The 22,748-nt window shown below is 34.8% G+C and overlaps 1 protein-coding gene across 5 annotated transcripts in view; it reads left to right on the top strand.

The window, feature by feature from the left end:
• Mme (membrane metalloendopeptidase) overlaps window positions 1–22,748 on the top strand; it is an 89,870-nt gene that overhangs the window by 63,789 nt on the left and 3,333 nt on the right. For all 5 annotated transcript variants that reach the window (XM_087186391.1, XM_087186394.1, XM_087186390.1 and 2 more), the window contains exons 17-22: window positions 6,766–6,824; window positions 12,559–12,678; window positions 13,910–14,043; window positions 14,146–14,211; window positions 16,989–17,084; window positions 17,411–17,487. In XM_087186391.1, coding sequence (XP_087042517.1) covers window positions 6,766–6,824; window positions 12,559–12,678; window positions 13,910–14,043; window positions 14,146–14,211; window positions 16,989–17,084; window positions 17,411–17,487 — 552 coding nt within the window. The remainder of the gene's footprint in view (window positions 1–6,765; window positions 6,825–12,558; window positions 12,679–13,909; window positions 14,044–14,145; window positions 14,212–16,988; window positions 17,085–17,410; window positions 17,488–22,748) is intronic.

Below are 22,748 nucleotides of genomic sequence, written 5' to 3' on the forward strand. Positions count from 1 at the left end.
CTACATAGCAAAACCCTGTCTAAAATTTTTAAAAATTGAGATGAACAGAGAATTCTCTAAAAACAAACAAAAATAGTTGACTCATGTTTTCTTAGTTGCTTCAAGTCTAATATGTTTTCTAATATGGGATACCTGGTGAAAAAGCCCAGAAATCAGCGGGACCCTGATGCTGGAACTCAAGAGCTGTGGCTCTGAGTGTCTTCTGGAAAGGTCAGCACCACCAAAAATGGCAAGGAGATTGGCACCCTAAGGACTGAAACCATAGCTTTGCCCATGTGATGAGTCACCAGTACTCTTTTAGTGTCCGTGTGCCACCTGTTACCACCTCTAGCCTTTCTAAACTGTGTGGTTTCCTTAGTAACAAAAGGCACAGGCTGCCCTACACTATAATGTGTCGAAGGTTATTTCCAGCCCTAAATTCTGTGGCCCTTGCTGTGAAGTTTTGAAAACACCTTGGCTTCTTCACACCCAGTGACCCAAGAAGAAAAGGGTAGATTCCTGAGAGAAAGGCAAGTGCCTCTCTTCTTTCTAAACTGTCCTTTCTGTTTTGTCCTTTTCACCGATGTTTGTATAACCAGACTTCCTATTGAAGTCCTGCATCGTTCAACTTGGATAAATGAAAAATAGTTATGCAGAACTTGGGGAAAATGATGCCACAGAGTTAGAGAATGTATAGAATCTGTCCAGGGTGGGTGTGCAGAGTTCTGGAGACTTGAGACAGAAATCAGTCTCCACAAATGTAAAGCGGAAAGACATATTTAAAAGATTAACTCAGACTCAGCCAGAAAAACTGACTAAAAGATAGCTAGACTACATTGGACAAATCACCCATTTCCCATAGCAGTATCAGCCATGGCCTGCTCGTGTTCCTCATATGCTGTCATAGATTGAAAGTTTAGATTTGCACCTTTTATTCTCCCTTTAAGCCAACAAAGTTTTGAAGTGTGTTTTGGGGATGTAGCAAAACATTGTATGTGCAGAAACAGTTCTACTTTGTAATTAGTACCCAGGAAAGAGTTTTGTTTTGTTCTCAGTGTGGATAGACAATACAGAGAGGGAAGCTGAATAACTTAAGGGCTAAAGTTTTAGATAGTGTTTTTTATTATTTGTAAGGCCTTTAAAGGCACAAACAACATAATCGAAAGGTCCTAACATTCCATTTAAGCTAGGAGGACTTTTCACAAGAATTCTGGTGGTCCTAATTCCAGTTAATCTCTTGGGTGAACCATGCTCAGGTGACTCGCAGTTCCAGTTGCCACCGCCCTCTACAGTCAACTGAATAGCAGTGCCCTCCACCTTCCCAGGGTTCCAGATGAGCTAGGTCAGCCCTCAAGGACATGGAGAACCCATTGATATGCCATGACCCAGATATTTGTTCAGTGCCTACCATGTTCCCAAATGTCCTAAACCTTAGGGATTCAATTAAGAACAAACCATGGAACACCACTGCCTTCATGGGGTTATCACATAAGAAGATAGACAATAGCCTCTTGACAAGTTAAGTGTTATGGATTATAGGGGCTGGAAGACATTTTAATTCTTTCTTACAAGTTTTCAGGATTACTTTATGTCAAGAAAAGAAGTCACCAAAAGAAAATTCTGACAGAAATGATCAATCCCCCACGTATCCGAAATTGAAAGTTTCCCTGAATTTGGCTTCCCATTTATGTGTGTGTACACATATATAAAGTTCTCAAAAACTAAAATGATTGTGCCTTATTTTCTGACTTTGAATTGTGCAAAAATAGCTAATAGTGTCTAGGAAGAAAGTCTGGCTAGGGAATTTCTATTACCCTTCATTAAAAGAGACATAGATTATTTTCACTTCTATCAGAATGAGGGCCTTGGTCTCAGACAGGTACAGGGGGTCACTGGGAATGTTTCACTTATGCTCAGAATGATTATGCAGGGATAATGAAGAGTTTAATAAAGTCTTTGAATGTATTATGTTTTCTCCTTTAAATAACACATTTACCTCATGAAACAGTGAAAAGAGCCTGTGGTGTGGAATCAGGGTATGATAATGGAGGCAGTCAGCAGTTGGGGGAATGAGGAGACAGAAGTAGGATTCCTGCTTTGCCATTTATTAAGACCTAAGATTTTTTTCTTTGTATATGTGAGTTTATTGACTTTTGCATGGTTGTTGTACTGTGTGCTGTATAATGTGCCTGGTACATAACTTAGGTGCCCATTAAGCTGTTGTTTTCATCATCTGGTCATGATGGATCTTCTCATATGACTTCTGGGTAGTGTAAAACCCAGTATCCAAAACTTGTTAGGGTAATGGAGATACTATGTGTGAAAAAGTAGTAAAAAATTATTATCCTTATTTTAAAGAGATTTGCAAGAAAAATGGTATTAATCATTGTAATAAAATTTTATGCATGGTGCATATCAAGTTTAATAATGGGGAATTTCACAGGAAGATGAGCAAATTACTTAGTTACTTTCTCCTTGCTGGAACAAAATACCAGATAACCACAAGTTAAAAGAAGGATGATTTATTTCACCTCACCGTTTGTAGAGTTTTCAGTCTGTAGTTGGCTGGCTCCAAGGCAGGTGTTATAACATAAGCCATGGCAGAGAAGCAGTCCATGGTGTGGCAGATGGGAAGCAGCAAGCCTACTTTTCCTTTTATTTATTCCATTCAGGCTTATTGTTTGGTGCCACCCATACCCAAGGTGGGCCTTTCCATTATCCACACCCAGAACTCCGATAAACCAATCAGGGGACTAATTCAGTTATCACACCCATGATCCAGTCACCTCCCAAAAGCCCCACCTATGAGTGCATGAAGCTTTGGGGGGACACCTAGATACAAGCCCCTTATATCTAGGTCCCCTTGGTCTCTAGTTTATTCTTTCTCCAGGTATCTCACTGTGTTTATATCTCTTAGTTTAGAAACCATAAAGTGCCTCTGTTTTTATAACTGCAAATGGGATTACCATCTACATTATAAAGATGATTAGAAAGATGCATGAAAACCTATAGCAAACACTGAAGTATTGATGACTGAACATCAATGAATGGAAAGTGCTACAGTGATTATTGTGACTACAAGATGAGAATTCTCCTTTCCATCCAGGGATATCTGAAGAAGCTACAGAAAAGCTATTATACTCCTGATTTCAAAAGAGTTGCTTAGAGACTACTAAATGCTAAGAAATTGAACTAGCAGGGAAAAGGCATTAACTTTTTTTTAAGTTTCAAAGTTACACAGGAGTGAAAGAGACATTTTATTCCAACTGCTTTTGCAATCCAATGGGTTTATTATATCCAAAAGACTATGGGACCTATTTCTGCTTTTCTTCTCTGCTATAAAAATGATGTCCATGTGCTTTTATTTCATCACCATTCAGCTTCTTTAGAGTAATGAGATAGAAAAGAAACACCTGATCCCTCTCCTAAGTGTATTTGAGTTATAATTCCACCCTACATTTTTAGTTTGTCTTTGAAGGCCATGTAGCTTACAGTGGTCCTTCTGTGTTCTACTATAAAATAACCCCAAACATGAACAAGCTTGACAAAATTACATCTCAGAAATTAAAAATAGAGTTTCTTACGTCCAGAGGTCCTATGTTTCACCACCACCTGCCCCCTTGCATCCCCCACCCCAACTCACACTCACACACACACACACACACACACGTATCCTTGGCCACAGGAGGAGAAATGGGATGACAGAGTATTTTTGCTTCTTCTCTGGGGAGGCTTTAGGCTTCTGGCCTTTGTACTTTAAGGATGTCTTCTGGTAATCTATACTATCAGTTATTTCTGGAGCATATCAGCACCATTTGATTTTCTCTCCTTCATGCTTATTTTCTTTTCTCTGTACTACCTTCAGGGCCAAATTTGTTTTTATTTCATAAATGAAGAAGAATGTAAATCAAGAGAACTTAAAGAGTTTTCTTGACATCATCATTTTCTTTGCTATTAATTTAGCTTTTATATGAACATAGTGAGATACTTCATGATTGACTACAAATATTAGACACTGAGTCTGTAGCTATTATCTTTCACTTTTTAAAGATACAATGATTTAATCACAGTGTTTCCAGTTCTGCTCATTGCCAGGAAAAACTGACATGTACTTTTGAATCTGGATAATTCCCCATTGTGGTCTGAGGATACATCATGAAAGATCTCAAGGAAGTAAATGCAGAGACTATCCACTAGTGCTGTGTAAATGGAACACCATAATTCTAGGAGTGTTCTATGCTCATAAATAGTTACCTGAAAGTATAGTTTTCCTGAAGGTATAATTCACAGTTGACAGTTTAATATGTAAAATTCACTCCGCTGGAAAGTTACAAACATTAATCAAAATGCAATCTTAAGCTTCTAGATGTAACATAACAGAAGAGCAGAAAAGCCCTAAAATAAAAGGTATGACATTTATTTTTACAAAAGCAATAAACACACGATGGGTAATATAAAAACTTCATTCATCTATATCTTAGTTTTGAGGTCAGTTCTTGCTTAAAGGAATTAGTTTCATGTATAGTGGTGCCTCAGTTCACAAAAGCTTTTGTTTGCAAACAATTTGGTTAACAAACTGATACATCTGGCAGAATTCTGTTTTTGTTTGCAAACTCTGCATTGGATTACAAATAGGACCATGGCCATCTTTCCCACACAAACACAAATGTGGACGTCTTTTCCAAAATTATAGAACAAATCAAGTTTGTGAACCGAGGTATCACTGTATCTGGTTCCTCCCCTCTATAATAACATTTAATTCAAAAACAATTTGACTTGGCATTTTTTCTATTTCATTATCAAAAATTTTCACCAATTCAGTGCCAAACAATTTGCAAGTATTGTCATTACCCATAAAAGTTCATGCAGAGTTCACTGACACTAAATCAGTAGTTCATAATTGATAAACTGAGCCCTAAAATTCACTGAGACCTGAAAAAATGTTAAATGAATTTTTATAATGATTACAACTTTAATAAATATAAGCTGTTCATATATAATTTTGCAGCTATATTTGCTATCAGAGTGTTGAGGACACATCAGGAATACCGCTTCCGTTCACATAAGCAACAATATTTCCTCTAGGTAGTTTAAGTACATTTTCCATTTTGATTCTTTTGCCACATTCTTGGGATCATATTGGACCTGTGTCACAGTACCTGGTGACATCTAATCATGATTTTTATATAAACACTTTTCTTTATATTATGTGTTAGTCACAAAAATGAAATCCTCTTACTCTTTATAATTTCTGATCTCCCAATTTAGTCTAACATCCCTGGATTTACAAAAACAGTACATGTTTTCTTTGTTAGTCACCACTGATATATAAACCACTGATATATAATTCATCCCATCCTGTTTAAAAATGCTTTTCTATACTTAAAACAACAGTGGTAAAGGAGAAATACACAGATCAACCATTCTTCCTCTCCAAGCTTTTTATCTTCCTAAAGAAATGTTCACAGAGTTGCTAACTGTATTTAAAAGAATTCCACATCCACCATTTAAAAACTTCCAATCATGTTATTGGAGACAAAACCCATAGTTAGAGTTTATGGAGCAGTTGCTAAATCTATGGCCTCTGGCAGTTGTTTTTAACAGATCAAAATAGTGCTTACATCTGCCATTCACAATAGTTGCTGACATTGTCACTAAAGTGATGATTTGGATAGCTGACTTTGTGGTCCTCACCTGGCAAAACAGTTTCAAGAAACAGTCTTCATTTGTACTCTTTGTACTTATTAGTTTAGCCTTCTGTGAGAAGGATAATTGTCTCTCTAATTCATGCCCTGAAAGTTGAATAACTATAATGAAAACATTAGGTAATATATTATTGTCTTCAGTGTATACATATGTGCTGACATTTCAGACATTTGTCTGAAGTCAAGAAGTGTCCTTTCTCAATAAATATATGTTATAGTCTATTAAGATAAGAATATTTTTCCTGTTGCACAAAAGTGCCTAACGTATTATTATAGAGATGCATCTTTCATAACATCTGAGCACAAAAGTATAAGAAAATTAGCTCCTATCCTTCAGTGCTCCTATTGCCATTTAGTTATTTTTTCATTTTTGTCATATACATCTTTGTCATCTCTTCAAATAAACTAGAATCTTGCAGTCAGGTACTGTAATTTACAAAACCTCTAAATTCGATACAGAGCCAAAGTCATTGTGTAAACAGAGAAAATGATGTCTCTTTAAGACTACCTGGGTTTCACTTTAGAGTCATACAAAATATACCTCTCTTCAATTAGTTAGGATGTTGCATTTTTTAAAAATAATTTTAAAGAGCAACAATCAAAGGTTTTTTGCTCTAAGATTTCTTAGTTCCCCAAAAAAGACTTTGTAAACTAGAAATTACAAAATTTTTAAAGATACTTGAATCTGAAGTTTTAATGACCTGTTTTTTAATTTTTTGTCAACTGCTCCAGAATTATTGGGATAGTTATTCAGTATAAAAAACATAAACCTAACATATTTTAATATAATCCTAACCCACTGCAGTTCCTGAAGAGATACACTAGTATAAGTTTTACACTGAGAGATGCCTCCATAAAAATTTATGCAAATGAAATAACAAATTCTAGACCATTGTATATGTGATTTTTCAAGAAACAATTTCAAATGAGCTTTCATCTAATAAGCTAATTTTAATTTGATAAATATATTTCAAATGGAAAGTTAAAATTCATCTAGGAGTAGTAATACTTTTATTGTGGGTGAGTGCATTGAGTCAAACAATGAAGTATCTCTTTAAAAATGTTCTTATGTTTTCCATAGGTGGATAAGCGGAGCAGCCGTAGTCAATGCATTTTATTCTTCAGGCAGAAATCAGATAGGTAAGGTATATTTCTAAATAATTCTTTAATATTTTTCAATTGTTCCCAACTCATAATGTATAGTGTGACCAGTTTATAATATAAAACAAAACTTCAGCTGAGGCTGAGTTATTGATTTATTAAATATATTTCATGTACATGTTTTCACTATAATGGAAAAATTTAAATTAGCACAAATCATATTAAATAGTTTTGTTTCTTTTACAATATTCTCATTTATAGCTAAAATGGTTTCTCTTATTTCTAAGTAGTTTATTTCTAATTACTTTTAAAAGTCCTTCATATATTTCTATAAAATAATATTGACTTTCAGACTTAACTAAGCATCAGCATTTTAAAATAGTTCAAGCTTCTAAGAGCAAAATTTTTGTAGACCTGAGTCTCCTGGTAATTATGTGTGCTGACTGGTAAAGATGGCCCCATTCTATAGCATCTTCATTCCAAAACCCACCAAAGAGTTCAGAAATTTGAAAACTCAATTGTATTAAATTGAATCATGTAAAGTTATGGATTAAAAAAGTAAAAATGTGGATGTTCACTGATAGTGACATCTCAGAAATATGCATAAAATCAATACATGAATGAGTGATACAAGGAATAACTGAATTACTTCATATAACAAAGATTTATATTCTTTTCCTCTGGATTAGGCTTGGATATCTTTAAACTCTCCGTTGTTACAAACCTCTTCTTTCAAAAGGAATGTATAACAATATCCCACTGATTCAGTACTGTGAGAGATATATTAAATATACAGTAGACTCTGACTTCTCCAGGGTTACTCAGACTCCCCTTTTATTTCTAAGTGTGGTCCAGAATCAGGAGGGATAGTAATTCCACTATTGTTATAAACTACTCATTTTATATCTCAGGGTCTCATCTTTTTGGAATTCTCTCATGAATTTGATTATTAATTATGAAATTTTTTCAAAATATTCATCATTGATTAAAAAACAAACTTATATATCTTTTTTATTTTAAAGCTTGATTACACCTTTCTTTTTTGCTTTTAGTCAGGAAGAGATGATTAAGAAGTTGTTTACATTTTCTTCTAGTATTTTTATGTTTTCCATTTTTGGAGTATATTTTCATTAGTCCAGAATTTATTTTGATACATGATATGAAAATAAATTATACAGTCAAAAATGTTATCTTTATATCACAAAAATAAGATGTGTGCACCTAAGTTAAAATCAGTTAGCTCGAAGTCTAAACTAATATGTTTTCCAGACAAGAAAATAGCTTTCTAAACCTAGATGAAACCTGCTTATGATCAACTTTTCAGAACCCAGGCAATCAGTCCTGTGTAATATATTTCTAGAAAACAGTCACAAGCTTTTTTCTTAGAAATACCTTTATGTTTGGAATATCTCTCTTTTTAAAATTAAATATGATTCTGGGGCTTGAACCCAGTGACAGATGCATGCTAACCACACACTCTACCTCTGAGACATAACCCCAGCCCTTGGAGACCTCTAATATTCAGTAATTCTGTTGTTATAAGATTCAGTTCATTCTATCCAGAAACCCAGTCATCTTAACTAAACTTAGTGCAATCCCAAAGTAAAGTAGGCAATTAGACCCATATTTTTGCATCAGGGCAGACTGAGGAATATACCTTCATTTCAGTCCACCTCAGGGAGGTCCCTGGATCCTATCAGACAAGTGCTGATTCATCCTCGAGGGAAGGGGCCAGGAAGATCTTCCATTATAACATGTTCATAACTTCAGCCCTTCTCCAGGGCCTGTTAAACAGGAACTAGCATCCCAGCCTGTTGGTACATACCTGTAATTACGGCATTTTGTGAGACTGAGGCAAGAGAATTGCAAGTTCATGTCCTACCTGGGCAACTAGCAAGACACTGTCACAAAAGTTATAGATAGATAGATAGATAGATAGATAGATAGATAGATAGACAGACAGACGAGGGATGTAGCTCAGTGGTAAGGCTTCTCTGGGTTTGATCTTCAGTAAAACACACAGACACACACACATGTGCCCATACACACACACACATACACACACTTTCATGACTTTCATGATTCTTAATTTAACAAGTCCTTGGAATCTCAAAATTGGTTCAAATAAGAAATTTTCTGATCAGAGAAGAGCTAGAAATATCCTCATTTGAATTTAAGCATACAGAAAAAAGTAAAAGTGGTCTACCATTTCACAAAATGAACAGTTACCCTCTGAATCAAGAATTGACTATAAAGCACATTCTTAATATTTAAGAAACACCTTTTTAAAATTTTTTCAAGATAAACTCAACTGATGGAAATATGAAATAAAAAGCTTGTTGACCTCATCATATGTTTGTCTGTTGATAACAGCAGTTCAGATGAGGGGAAATGTTATGCAAGACAAGTTTTTGAAATGTGTACTTTGTTTCTTTAACTATTTAAGTCTTCACAGTGGGGATTATCTTATCTAAAACTAACCAAATGTTCAGATCATCTTTCTCCTTGATAGAAATATGTTTATATAAATACACCCATATACATAAACAACACTGTCTTCATGGGTTTTGTATGAGGCCCATTACAAAATTTGAGTTGATAGAGAAATATGTGCCACATAAATGAACTTTCATGACATAGATATATAAAATACCCCATATTTAATGGCATATAGTTTCTCATGAGGTTGGTCGTTTAGGTTGTTACATTAAAGAAGTAACTTACTGTGCTATAGCAAGTTACTCATGTTGATCATTTCTACTTTTAATTGAATCTCCACCATCTTTAGTCAGAAATCATGCATGTGGACTACATTCAAATTTGTGTGCACCCTCCACCTCTTCACATTGACAAAAAGTCAATTTTTTTTTTCAGGAAAAGAGGGCCCACTAAGTATTTCATTCAGTGTTCCTCCTCTTTGAACACTTATTTCATGGAAGCTTTCCATACCACATCTCTGGGAAACTCCACTAGAATATTTCTATCAGTTCCTGGCACTATTTGATCATCTTATTAAATTTAAAAATCTTCAGTCAAATGGAAAAAATCTTAATATTGCTGTGCTCTATTTTTTCATTAAAATTGCAGTAAAATTCTTTTAAATCAATTTTTTTTTAAATTTCAGACATGTCTAAGTTATTTAGTGTGTGCAACCTGTAGTCTGTGAATACCTTGAGATGATTAGATTTTCTCAAATGTTTTTTTTATTCTTAGGAGTTATGAGTGAGAAAGTCAATGACTGTTTCCAAACATTTTGCTATTCCACTTAATGCAAAAAGAATATTTAATTATTTTTCACTAAAAAAATTTCTCCCAATTATAAACTTGACTTTTATATGAAATATTCTAAAGTTGAATTGTATGCAATCTTAAAATATAAATTAGGGAAATTGCTGGATCAAGGCCAAGGAGGTAAAAGAAAAGGAAGAAGAAATCCAATCTTTTTTCATGGACTAATGATTTAGCTAATTAATTAACTTTTTAACAATTATGAACACAAAAAATGCACAATTAAGAGGTTAGTTAAAAGCAACAGTTGTGAAATTTACTTGTAACACCAATAAAGGTAATGGAGAAAATCTTCATTACAGAAATTTAGCTGACAATGTAAAGGGGAGAACATCATTTGTAAAGTTGAACTTGAAAACTAGTATTTAATGTAAGCCATAAAAATCTTATCACTTGCTTGAAGGATGGCATAGGTATAATTAAATCAGCAGGATCTTTATGGTTAATGTTTAGTCTTGATAGCACATTTATATAATGGGTGGATTTTAATCAAAGTACATAGTGTGGGAGATAGTGTTCACTTTAAAGTTAATAAAGTGGTGCACATAATTTTTATATTTTAAGCTAAAAATAATTTCTTGGCACTGTTTAGCTCAGGCAGGTACACGTGAGTTATAACTTATCACAGTTATCTAAGGACAAAAGTACTTTTTTATTATTTTGTCATTTAAATGTTATGGCAACTTTCCAATTTTTTTAAAGATCTGGGGAGCTATTAAATTGTTCAAAATGTTTTTCCTCTCAAACCCCTGTAAAGTTAGGTCACATTTAGTTTATCTAAAAGATAAATAAACAACATTTGTTTTTGTGTGTTAACTAGATCTTAAATTTCTTATAAACAGGGCCCTTCTCTTATATTCTTGATATTTCACAGCAATGGCCCAACTTCAGTTTTTGTTTTTTGTTGTTTTTTTCAATTACAGAACATAATGTCTCTGTTACTTGGTGGATACTAGAGTTTTAAAACATGAGACAAAATTACTAGAATATAACCATAATTTTAGTTAATTTCTAAAATTCAAAGATTAATCAGCTCTTAAGAACATTGTCCCAAAACAATGTTTACTTATTGAACAAGGGAAATATATTTCAAAGGAAGAGAATGAAGGCACTTTATTCATATATTTCAAGAACAGTGAAAGTGTTGTTGGACTGGAGTATTAATTGTAAGAGGATGATGGGAAGGGGCGGGAAATGGAAAGAAAGGAGAAACAGGACAGGACCATGGAGACAAAGGCCAGAAAGATATTGTATTTAGTTGGAGAGCAAGGATAAGCCATGTAGAGTTTCTCAGCAGGAGAGGAGTAGTGATCAGAGTTAAACTTTAACCTGGCTACAGAATAGATTAACGAGTTAGATATGATTTAGGATAAATTATATTTTGGAGAGACAAAAGGTGGGAAGAACAATTAGGAAATGAGATAATCCTTGAGATGAGGAATGAGTGTGAGGGAGTTAAATGAAGAATGCTGCTGGAAGGAAGGTGTGTCAGCCAAGCTTTTTCTCAGCAGACCACAAATGGCTATACATGAGAAAGGACATCTAAAATAAATAGAGTTCTCTATTGGTAATTGGGACCCTTAAAGTCCTATTAGCAGAAACACTAAAATCAAGAGAGTGATAACTTAGAGGGGAAAAAGTTGGATGTTTGATACATTAAAGTGTTTGTGAGGCATAAAAATGGAGAAAGTTGACAAACTAGTGCAGATGGTACTTACCAAACTTATTAAAGCACCTTAGTAAATTAAGATTACTATTAATTAATGTATCACTGATTATTTGTTAAATTCAGTTCCTGAACCCTGATTATGTTCCAAGCAATACTCTGGTTTTAGGTTCAGGAGATAATGAAATAAAAAACAAATAGATCAAAAAAACAAATAAACAAATGAATTTACAGACATACAAATCTCTACTATTAAAGAGCTAATATTTGAAGTGGTGGAAAAGGGAGTGGGGCAGTTAGGAAAAGGAAGGAATTCAATCATATATAAAGAAATAAACAGAATAAAAGGTGATTATATATGCTCAATGAAAATAAAATTATCTCATAAAGGGATGCCTTTGAATTAATGGCTCTTTATTTAAGATGCTATTGTAGATGGATAGAATTTTAGAAATGACATTGAAAGAAACTTTCTTCCAAGTTATTTGCATGGGGGAAAGGACCTTCTGAGTGTAGATTATAACTTTTCCTTGCCCTGAACTCCTTTCAGCAAAAAATAATCTTAAAAGATACTGCAAAGTGGACTGTGATGAATAAATTATATATTATGATGTCACTCCAAGATGATCTCTTTATTGTCTTGATCAATAATAAAATACTTTCATTTGTTTCTATCACAGAAGGTTTTTTGTGTAGACCTAAGTGAAACTATAGTAGAAACTATATTAGAAAACATTTTAGAAAATAAGAAGCCAACTCTAGTCCTTCTGTGATAGGATAATGCCACAAATAATCTGCAGCTGTCTTCTCTCCTTGCAGTCTTCCCAGCTGGCATTCTGCAGCCCCCCTTCTTTAGTGCCCAGCAGTCAAACTCATTGAATTATGGGGGCATTGGCATGGTCATAGGACATGAAATAACCCACGGCTTCGATGACAATGGTAAAGTGTCATTCATATTTTCCTTTGCTGTGTATCCTCACCAATTTGAAAAGAGGTATAACTTCACTTATTCACCAGTGTATTGTTGACCTAATTTTACTATACTTTGTGGTTCCTTTAAATTGTTGCTTTAGAAGAAAAGAAAATTTATAAGTATTTAAGTGATGTATACTTGCATTCTAAGAGAATAAAACAAATATTCACATTGAGAAAATTCTATTCTACTAAGCAGATTTTAAGTTTCAAAGAAAGCTGAGAGCAATAGAAGTAAAGACATGAGGTATGTAAAGAGGTGAGAGTTGAGGCTATAACAAAAGTTTGTTCACAAGTGAAGAAAATAAGGAAAAAAAGAGCAAGAAATAAACGTCAACTACAACCAATTTTAGAGAGCCAGAGAAATAAAAAGATACAGAAGGGTATAATTTTTTAAAAGATCTACTAAGTGCCTATTAAATCAATTAAATGATGCAACAATCTTAACAGGTGGGTACTAGTCATATTTCCATTTTTAAATTAAGACAAATATAGGTACATAAAATGTTTGTGCAAGGATACAAAGCTGGCAACTGGTGGGATCTGCACGTGAGTTCAAGCAGGCTCCCTAGCCCTTTTCTAGTCACTACATCATAGATAAATATTAAAAATAATCATAACACATGACATTCTCATGCAACTGGAGCTCAGAATGTGGGGGATAAATGTAGTTTATCAAGAAAGCTCCAGGAGGAAAAAAGATACTGTGTGTGTCTATGCATGCATGCGCCCGCTCCCGTGTGTGCATGTGTGGTGTGTGTGTGTGTGTGTGTGTTGGAAATAAAGAGAAACTGTGAACCAGTGTCTTATGAAGGGTCTGGGAATATAAAATGCATGCCAGAATAAAAATATTGATCATTTTCAAATCTCAGAATATCAAATTAATCAGACTTGATTCAGGTAAAACCATCCAACAGAACAAGGCATGATTTCGGGATTGTCTGATCTGACGGACTCATTGGAGATATTAAGAGCCAGGTGCAGATAATATCTAAGTCAATACCAAGGCACATCAGCAAAGAAGGCTCTGTCGGTCCAGGCTTTCCAAACTGTAAATGAAGAAGAATAACAGTTTCTTTCATCATCTATCCAATTTAATGTTCTCCCATGTAGCAGTATTGTAGTCCTTGCACTTTAATGAAAGATATCTGTAATTCTTGTTATGAGTTTCCATTTTACTTAAACAAATATATTACAGGCAGGAATTTTAACAAGGATGGAGACCTGGTTGACTGGTGGACTCAACAGTCTGCAAATAACTTCAAGGACCAATCCCAATGCATGGTTTACCAATACGGGAATTTCACCTGGGACCTAGCAGGTGGACAGCATGTATGTCACTGGCAGTTTCTGGAAAAGTTTTAGATGTGTTCAATTATAAGTTGATTGTTGATGTTTTTCTTAACAAGCTAATGAAAGGTCTCTTTCTAACAGCTCAATGGAATTAATACATTGGGAGAAAACATTGCCGATAATGGTGGTCTTGGCCAAGCATATAGAGTGAGTAATTTTCTTCCCATTTTAGTGATCAGAGTATTTATTTATCATATTTAATCATTTATTTAAAGACTTTTGAGAAAAGACTTATATGAAATAACCAATAAGTGGGAATAGAAAATGGAAAATATGTCAGGAGAAATTGGATTGTAAATATAGTAACCATAGGATTCAATATAGTAGATAGAGTTGAATACCATTCTCTCAAGTTTCAAAAGAAGCCAAGAAGAAGAAACACTGAATGTTATTTCAACAGAAAGGAGGATATATATATATATATATATATATATATATAGTCTTGTAGTATCTGCATGTAATCCCAGCACTTTGGAAAGCTGAAGTAGGAGAATCTAAATTTGAGCCAAGCTCAGCCTAGCAAGGGAATTTAGTGACTTAGTGAGACCTTGGAAGGGAGGACCAAGAAAGGGAAGGGAAAGAAAGAATCACTGAAATAAATTTCTTATCTTTGAAAAGATTCCCCACAAAAGGATTATTTCAGGGTTTTTAGTTAGTATAATGAGTAGGACCCTCAGTTTCCCCACAAGTGAGACAATTTGGTGGGGGGGGGGGACAGTCATCGGCGTAAACCACAAGCATAATATATTAAGCCATAGTTGTTCATAGTCACAGAGTTAGGGTCTGGAAGTGATGTGGCACCAGTGTGTGGCTTTATAATTGGCCTATTTAGTGCACTCGCAGAAGTGTTAATCAATGGCACATCATTTACAATCTTATTTACCCTTCCATTCATTCTTGCATTCAGTAAAATCTTTTGTGAGAGCTTTGCTATGAGTTTGGCTATTCTAAGTGTTGCAGATATAAGAACAAACCTTCCATTAAAGATGTAATCTTTTAATGATCTGAGTAAGAATTACTCACAAAACAGTATACACACAGTGGAGTGCTACTCTGCTATAAAGAAAGATAAACTTGAGTCGTTTGTAGGAAAATGGATACACTGTGAGAACATAATGTTAAGTGAAATTTACACACAAGCTTAAATATCACATGGTATCTTTTATATGAGAAACCCAAATTATAAAGAGCAAAATAAAAGATAGATTTAAGGAAGTAGGAAGATAGATCTTTCTTTCATTGGAAGGTGATCAAGAGATGGAGAGAGGGGGGTGGGAGGGGAGGAAAAGGGTATGAAAAAAGGAATTGAGATGAGTTATGTACATGTGCCAACTCCCCACAAGGAAGGTAAATATTGTGTACTGCAAACATGTATAGTACTAATAAAAATAAATAAATACCTAAAATGTCTAGTAAACACCATGTGCAAAGAGAAAATAAGGATTTCCATAAGAGTGGAGGAATGATTTTCTTGAAGCAACAAATAGTGGTGAAGATGAGATTGAGTTGCTTTTTTCAACCATGAAGTAGCTCACATCTGTGAGAGAATGACCACAATCTACTTGAGGTTATGAAGAAACAAGATGTTCCTAGGATAGAACCCGGTATCTCAAAGAACACTCATGGAGTGGAAGAGGATATGGGGTTATTTGTTCACCACAGAAATGTTGAATTAGAAGGAGAAAGGAGCACACTGGTGATTGTATCAGAGAAGAGGAAGGATCAGAACAGTATAGAGAGATGATAACAAATTGATCAGTTTGAGGCCTGGGAGATTACAGCAGCTGAAAGTTGCCAAAAGAATGAATCCCAACCCAATCCTAAGAGACGGTAGGCATATTGCTGCTTCTTTGAATGCTGAGGTGTTTTGATTTGGTTTGGTTTGCTTTGGATTTTTTTTACTAATGCTAGACATTTTGCATTTTACCTCTTTGTGTCCTGGATGGTTTTTGTTTTCCTGCAAATATTCTTGAGCTTTATTCTCAGTTAAATTCCTTAGACATCATTTGATTCTTTTGAGTCTTGGTTTTTACATCATGACAGGTAGGACTTGAATAGTCCTCAGAGTAGGGACCATTATTCCCCACTCCTGAGGCAAAACCTTAAGGTGTGAATCTTGAAGTTTTCCATTCTTGTCCTGTGTGAGTACAAGACCTGTTATCTCTGATCCTTTTGGGGAGTCTTTCCCTAGCCTTGGACACTTTACACACACCACTCCAGCCTATACAAGCTGAATACTTAGTATTCAGCTGTGATTTCTGAGGTTCTCTGTCTTTGAGAATTTCTCCTCTTTAGTACCCTGTCCCTGGTGTCCTTGCACCATCAGCTTCTCCTCAGAGTTCCCCAGGCTTCCACTGAGTTTCCCCTCCCTATATTTTGATCTGAAAACTTCAGAGGACCAGAATAGTTGCTTATCCTTACCATTACATTCATAGGTACTAGGACCGAACCCTAAGGGATCTCAAAAGAATCCCTTGACTTTTGGCAACAATCATTCAAACCAGGTCTTATGTGAGTCTGTTTGCTAAGAACAGTAAGTAAGCTAAATATAGCAATTGCAGATGGCTTCCTTGGCGATCTAGTTCTCCAGCTGGCTGGTCCTACCTGTCTATCTTTAGAAAAACATTTACATAAGCTTTTCATCACCTCTGTATGTCGTTCATTCATTCCCCTGACATTTATTGACCATTTGACATGTGCCAGACTCTTGTCACTCACTAATCAAAACTGTGTTCTTTTCAGAGCATTTATAAATATTATTTATCTTCCTAATCTAGGCAGTAGTTGTCAGTTGCCATTATCTGAATTATTATGGTGATTTTTATATAAAAGGTTAATTACTTGGTTAACATGGTCTTTTGCATAGGTTTATGTATAAATTTAGAAATTATAAACATCATATTTCTATTTTACTAATGTCCTAGGCCTATCAGAATTATATTAAAAAGAATGGTGAAGAAAAATTACTCCCTGGACTTGACCTAAATCACAAACAACTGTTCTTCTTGAACTTTGCCCAGGTACTACATCTTTCTTGATTGATAAATATGAAAATCATTTTGAGTTGTGATTTCACAGTAAGTGAGGTATTATACGCTGAGTTTCCTTGTTTTAATCAGTTGTGCCAGAACATTTGACTTGAGTGACTTTCATTGTTTATGAATGTCAGATCATATTCATAATAAATAATTATGTCCCTACTTGCCTTTCATTGAACATTATTTGAAGAACCAATGATTGAGGAATGCAGAACACCAATTTAATTCTGCTTTTCCCCCCATCCATCCCAAACAAATCTGTGATTAGAACTGAACACACTGCTTTGCTTTTCCTAAACTACCTCTAGGTGTGGTGTGGGACCTACAGGCCAGAGTATGCAGTCAACTCCATTAAAACAGATGTGCACAGTCCAGGCAATTTCAGGTATGTAGGTTTGAGCCAGGGTGCTTCAACATTAACTCCATTGCTCCCACATTTGGAATTTGGCCTTTTGTAATCTGATTCTATAACATTTGAGAATCTGATGCAACTTAACATGCTGTCTCAAAATGAAGAATAAAAAGGACTGGAAATGTAGCTCAGCACCGAGGCTCTGGGTTCAATCTCTAGTACCAGAACAAAACAAGCAAAATTATTCACTCTAAAACTGTTTATTGTATGCCTAATCTCTGCATAATGTAAGCTACATTTAGTTCTGCGAGTACGTATTAAAAATTTCTTTGTTTAAAATGCATTCCTTACCTTCTTGCCTTAATATGGTATCCTGAGTCATAACTAATTTTTTGATGAGATAGGCTATTGTTATGATCACTAATGAAGATTTTGGTATTTATTAATTTAGTGAAATCTTCTAAAGCTGTTGTATGTATAACTCTTTATTGGCATACCAGTGGTGATACTTTTTCATTTATTGTGGCTTTTTATTGGGTTTTCCTGTATGTTTGTTTTTGCCCTAATACTAGATATTACTTCATCTCTGTGCCTCAGTTTCTTGACATATAAAATGCTGGTTAAATTATTGTGAGAGCTGCTGGAGGATTAATGTTAATGCATGTGAAGTGCCTATTACAAATATGCATTTGAAAATAGTACTAGGATTATTTCTAGATTAGAGATTTGAACAGAATAAAAACCTTGTAGAAAAATTATTTCCATATCACCTAAGAGTCAAGTGCTTTATCTTGCTCATTTCTTATATTCAGCACAGTTCACGATATCAATAATTGATTAGTGGTTAAGTGATACACAAGTTAGTAGGTAACTGTTTTCTACCCCCCAAATTTGAACTGAACAACATTGATTATAAATATGTGAGTTATTTGTGTCTTTAATTTTTTTTGGCTCTGTTTCCAAAGATAACTCTCTGACTATTTTTCATTCATAATAACAGAAGTATGTGTGTGTGTTTTTAAGGGTAAATGAATGCCAATCTTTTGTCAAGGAAACTATTATTTTCCCTGGAGGTAAAAGGATTTCCTTGGCAAAAGATTGAGGTTACATTTAGTTTTGGAAACAGGCTGTTTCCTGGCTATACAAAGTAAAACAGTTTTTAAAGAACTTTAAAAACTAATAGACATTCAGAAAGCAAAAATTGTGCTTGGTGGTGGATATAAAAAATACTTCCAAAATAGAGAATTTGTAATTTTATGCTTAAATAACAATAATATTGAAAACAAAAGCCAAAATATTCTTGATGTAAAGATAAAATCTATAAAACTATAATTTTTATGTCTAATCTATGATTGTTTCACTCTTCCTAAAACCATATCTACTTTAATATAAACCTTTAAAACCTTCAAAAGTTAAAACACAAAACATTTCCCAATGAATATGCTAGAAATTAAATCCATGATTTAAACATTGCCTTCTTTTTGGAAACCTAGTTTTTAGTTGGCCATGATCACATAAGAACACTTCCTATATAATCAACAAATGTGTTTACATTATTTAGATATAATAATTCTACATTATATATGTAAGGGTCTCATGATTTTTTAAAGCATGTTAAAGTAAACAAAAATTATTTAAATACTTCTGTTGCCCAGTATTATCTCCCACACATGGAAAAAAAGCACCTGATAGAAACCCAAATATAAATTAAGAGCAAAATAAAAGATCAATAATAGGAAAAAAGAAGATAGATCCTTTGTAAAAGGGAAGGGGACCAAAAGATAGGGCAGGGGTGAGATGATGGAAAGAATTAAGATGTGTTATTTACGAGTTCCAGCTCCACAAGAGGAATGTAATCAATATGTACTGATAAAAAAAAAAAACCCTGAAAAAATAAAAGTAAGATCCAAGTTGCTCCATCAAAGAAAAAAAACTATCACCACTAACAAGTCAAGTAATGCCTTTCCCAGCTTAACTTCCAATGTTTTTAAAAGAATATTCTTTCTAGTATTTTATAAAGACATCTTCAACTAAATATACTCTTGTTTTTTTCTAATAATTTAGCATGCTTAAGCTAACCTCTCATGTTTTCTCTGCTTACTTTAAATATTAACACTGGTTCCTGATATTTTGGTGAGCTTTTTAGAATTCTTGTTAGCTTCTATTAGTATTTAGTACTTACTAAATATCTCTTCCACCTTTTTTTTCCTTTTTCATGGTGCTGAGCATTAAACATAGGGACTTCCACATACTAGCAAATGGTAGGCACATGCTCTGCCATTGAGCTATACCTCCCAGCCTCACTTGTTTTTTCCATTACTGGGGATTGAACCCAGGGCCTCAACATGCTAGGCAAGTGCCCTACACTGAGCTGTATCACCAGCCCTAATCTCTTCAGGACTATATAGTGGAATATACACTCATCATTGTGGCTTTGCTCTGAAAGAATCATACCAATTAGCTAATGATAAAGATGAGTAATTTATTTATGAATGAAGCCAGTTAAATTTGTACCCAAATAATTCACTTAAAAGAAGTAGTAATAGGTTTTCAATGGACCTATTAGTAGTAAAAACTTTATTCACTAATTTAAATATCCAGTTACTTGTAGGCAGAAGTAATCCAATATGTTGGAGATCAAAATATTCATTCTTGGTCACTGGATGTTCAATTCCATCTCTTAAATGTTTTTAATGCATTTTTCATTTTCCAAGGCAATAAACACGGCAGCACAACACATGATTTTGTGTAATGTAGTAAAAATTTCCAACAAGCCACCTTAAGAAATAATGAAAATATTTACATTTTGTTACTAAACATGCAAATGCAAGAGCTACAGAGCTTTAATATAGCTTGAAATTCATGTAGTACTGTATATATTAATGAAACATCTCACTTTTTGAGAAGGGATTCATTGTATAAATAATGTATCCACGTTCCAAATTTGTATTCATATCACCCATCCAAAGATTTAATGTTATTAACACCAAACATTAATTAGAAACCCATGTAAGTCTGTGAACCCCTAGTGTGTTGACCTAATTATTCAGAATCAAATTATTTGAGTGAAGTATTGGGTGGAAAAAGGAGATGGAATGGAGATGGGGAGCTGCATGTGTATCAGGCAGAGGGTTTCTGTGTCCATAATTTCCAGTGATGTTCTCCAAAAACTTTTTTGTCTATTTGTTTTGTTTCAAAATTAAGAGAAATATAAAATTACGTCATAGGTCTGGGCTTTTCTACCCAAGCATTTGTTTCCATATGACTAAATCAAAAACAATCCTTTGGGAAACTTTTAATAAACTAAAAGCAAAAACTGCAGTTTTCCAGTTCTTTCTCACACATACTCTGAAAAGCAGGGAGCTTGTTCCACAGCATGAGGAAGGTTCGGGCCCCTATGATTACTCTCTTGAGCCAGTTACTAGTGCTTCCTGAATTGGGCTGAGGATTGGAGTAAATGGATCAAAACTTCTCTCTGCTTTAGGCTCTTAGGTCTAGAACCTAAAAAATCTAAAGACCAATAAAAATTACTAATGCCTTTTGATTCTTATATATACAGTAATTTGGCTACATTTATAGGAGTAAAGTTGGTTTGTTTGCTTACTTGTTTCTTTGTTTCTTTGTTTGTTTGGCTCATGAACAACAGAAATGTATTTTTCATAGTTCTGGAGGTAGAAGTTCGAGATGAGGCACCAGCATAGGTTGTGATGAGTGCTGTCTTCCCAGTTGCAAAGCACAGATCTTCTCACTGTGTCTTCACATGATCAAAGGAATGAACTTGTTTGTGAACATGTCGGGTCTAAGAAATGGACACGATAAATCAAATTAAACCAGGCTCTATGCTCATAGCCTAAGATAGAAGGTAGAAAGTTAAATTTCAGTAGTTTCTCAGTATACTACAATACTTTCTAGGGTTATATAGGAGTCCTCCACCAAAACCTCATGTGTTTGGAAGGGGAGTAGATCATGGGCACACCATACTCATCAGTGGATTAACCCAATGATGATGAGTTCATAGCTGATTTGGTGTTAGGAGCTGAGACCTGGTCTGAAGGAGAAGTTAACTGGGCAGTGAGCTGGAGAAGTCTGTCTCCTTCACTCACTCCTCCTTTCTTGTCTCTGCTTCCTGGCCACCATGATGTCAGCAGCTTCCCTCCACCTAGGCCCTTCCACCTTGCTATTTCTGTCTTAGAACGGACTATGAACTGAAATCTTTAAAAAACCATGAGACAAGGGAAAAGAAAAAAATATGAGAAAATGAAAAAATAGAAACAAAGTCTCTGTAAATAGGGAAGGGTGGAGGGAGTGAAAGGAGGGCAGGAAAAAAATAAGAACTAAGATGCATCATGTAAAGGTACAAGATCCCAACAATGAATGTAACTGTATTTTATACCTAAAATGTACCAATAAATTAAAAAAACAAAACAAAAAAACATGAGGCAAAATAAGCCTCTCTTCTTTTACATTGGATCCTCACAGTCTGAGGAGTCCATCTGAATTCAGTGCCTGTTTCCTTCCAGTGGTCATAAGCCAGGGCATCCAGAGCCACACGTTCATGAACAGCCACATGCCATCCTCTCTGGGCCTGGCACTTGTCATTCACACAGGCTGCATAACTGCAGCCCAGAGCTATAGAAGCTAATTCACTCCCTCTCGAGTGAACTAACAGATAAATACTCTTGGCTTTGACCCCACTTCATCTCAAATGCCAAGTTGTACCCATGGTAGCATGTCTGCCACAGATGGAGATTCTGAAAATCAGAAGACTCCCAGCACATGCTTCTGTCTTCCATTACTCCAGTACACTTGACTCCAGGACCTTCATCCCAACCCATGCTGGGTGTGGTGCTGGTCCCAGCAAGAAGAGCAGGGAAAAGCTGGCTCACGCTTGGCATGATACATCACCTCTGGATCATTGTATTGACCTGTCTCTCCCCTCCAATGCTGCATCGTGCTGATAGTGAGTTACATGTTGTTGTTTTTGCCCACTAGGGTCAGAGATAAGAAGAAATGGGCATTTTTCCAGTCCTTTCCAGTTATTCAGGCTGAATCCAGTTTGTGACATTTAAGGAGTCATTTTGGGGGGAAAAAAAGGATTTCTGTAACTTCCCTACTAAAACAAATCTGTGTCTATTAAAAGCCAGTTATACTTAAGCTATTGTAGGAACTTTTTGAAGTGCAGTGAGAAATCATTTTATTCTTTACTCTTTTTATAAAAACTTCAACTCCCAATGTGAATTGTTCATTCATTTTGAAGACATATATAAAGTGTTTATAAATTATATTCTCTATTT

The sequence above is a fragment of the Heterocephalus glaber genome, unplaced genomic scaffold (assembly GCF_053883595.1).
Source record: "Heterocephalus glaber isolate CG9 unplaced genomic scaffold, H.glaber_assembly_v1.0 deba00001504, whole genome shotgun sequence".
Classification (NCBI taxonomy): Eukaryota; Metazoa; Chordata; class Mammalia; order Rodentia; family Bathyergidae; genus Heterocephalus; species Heterocephalus glaber.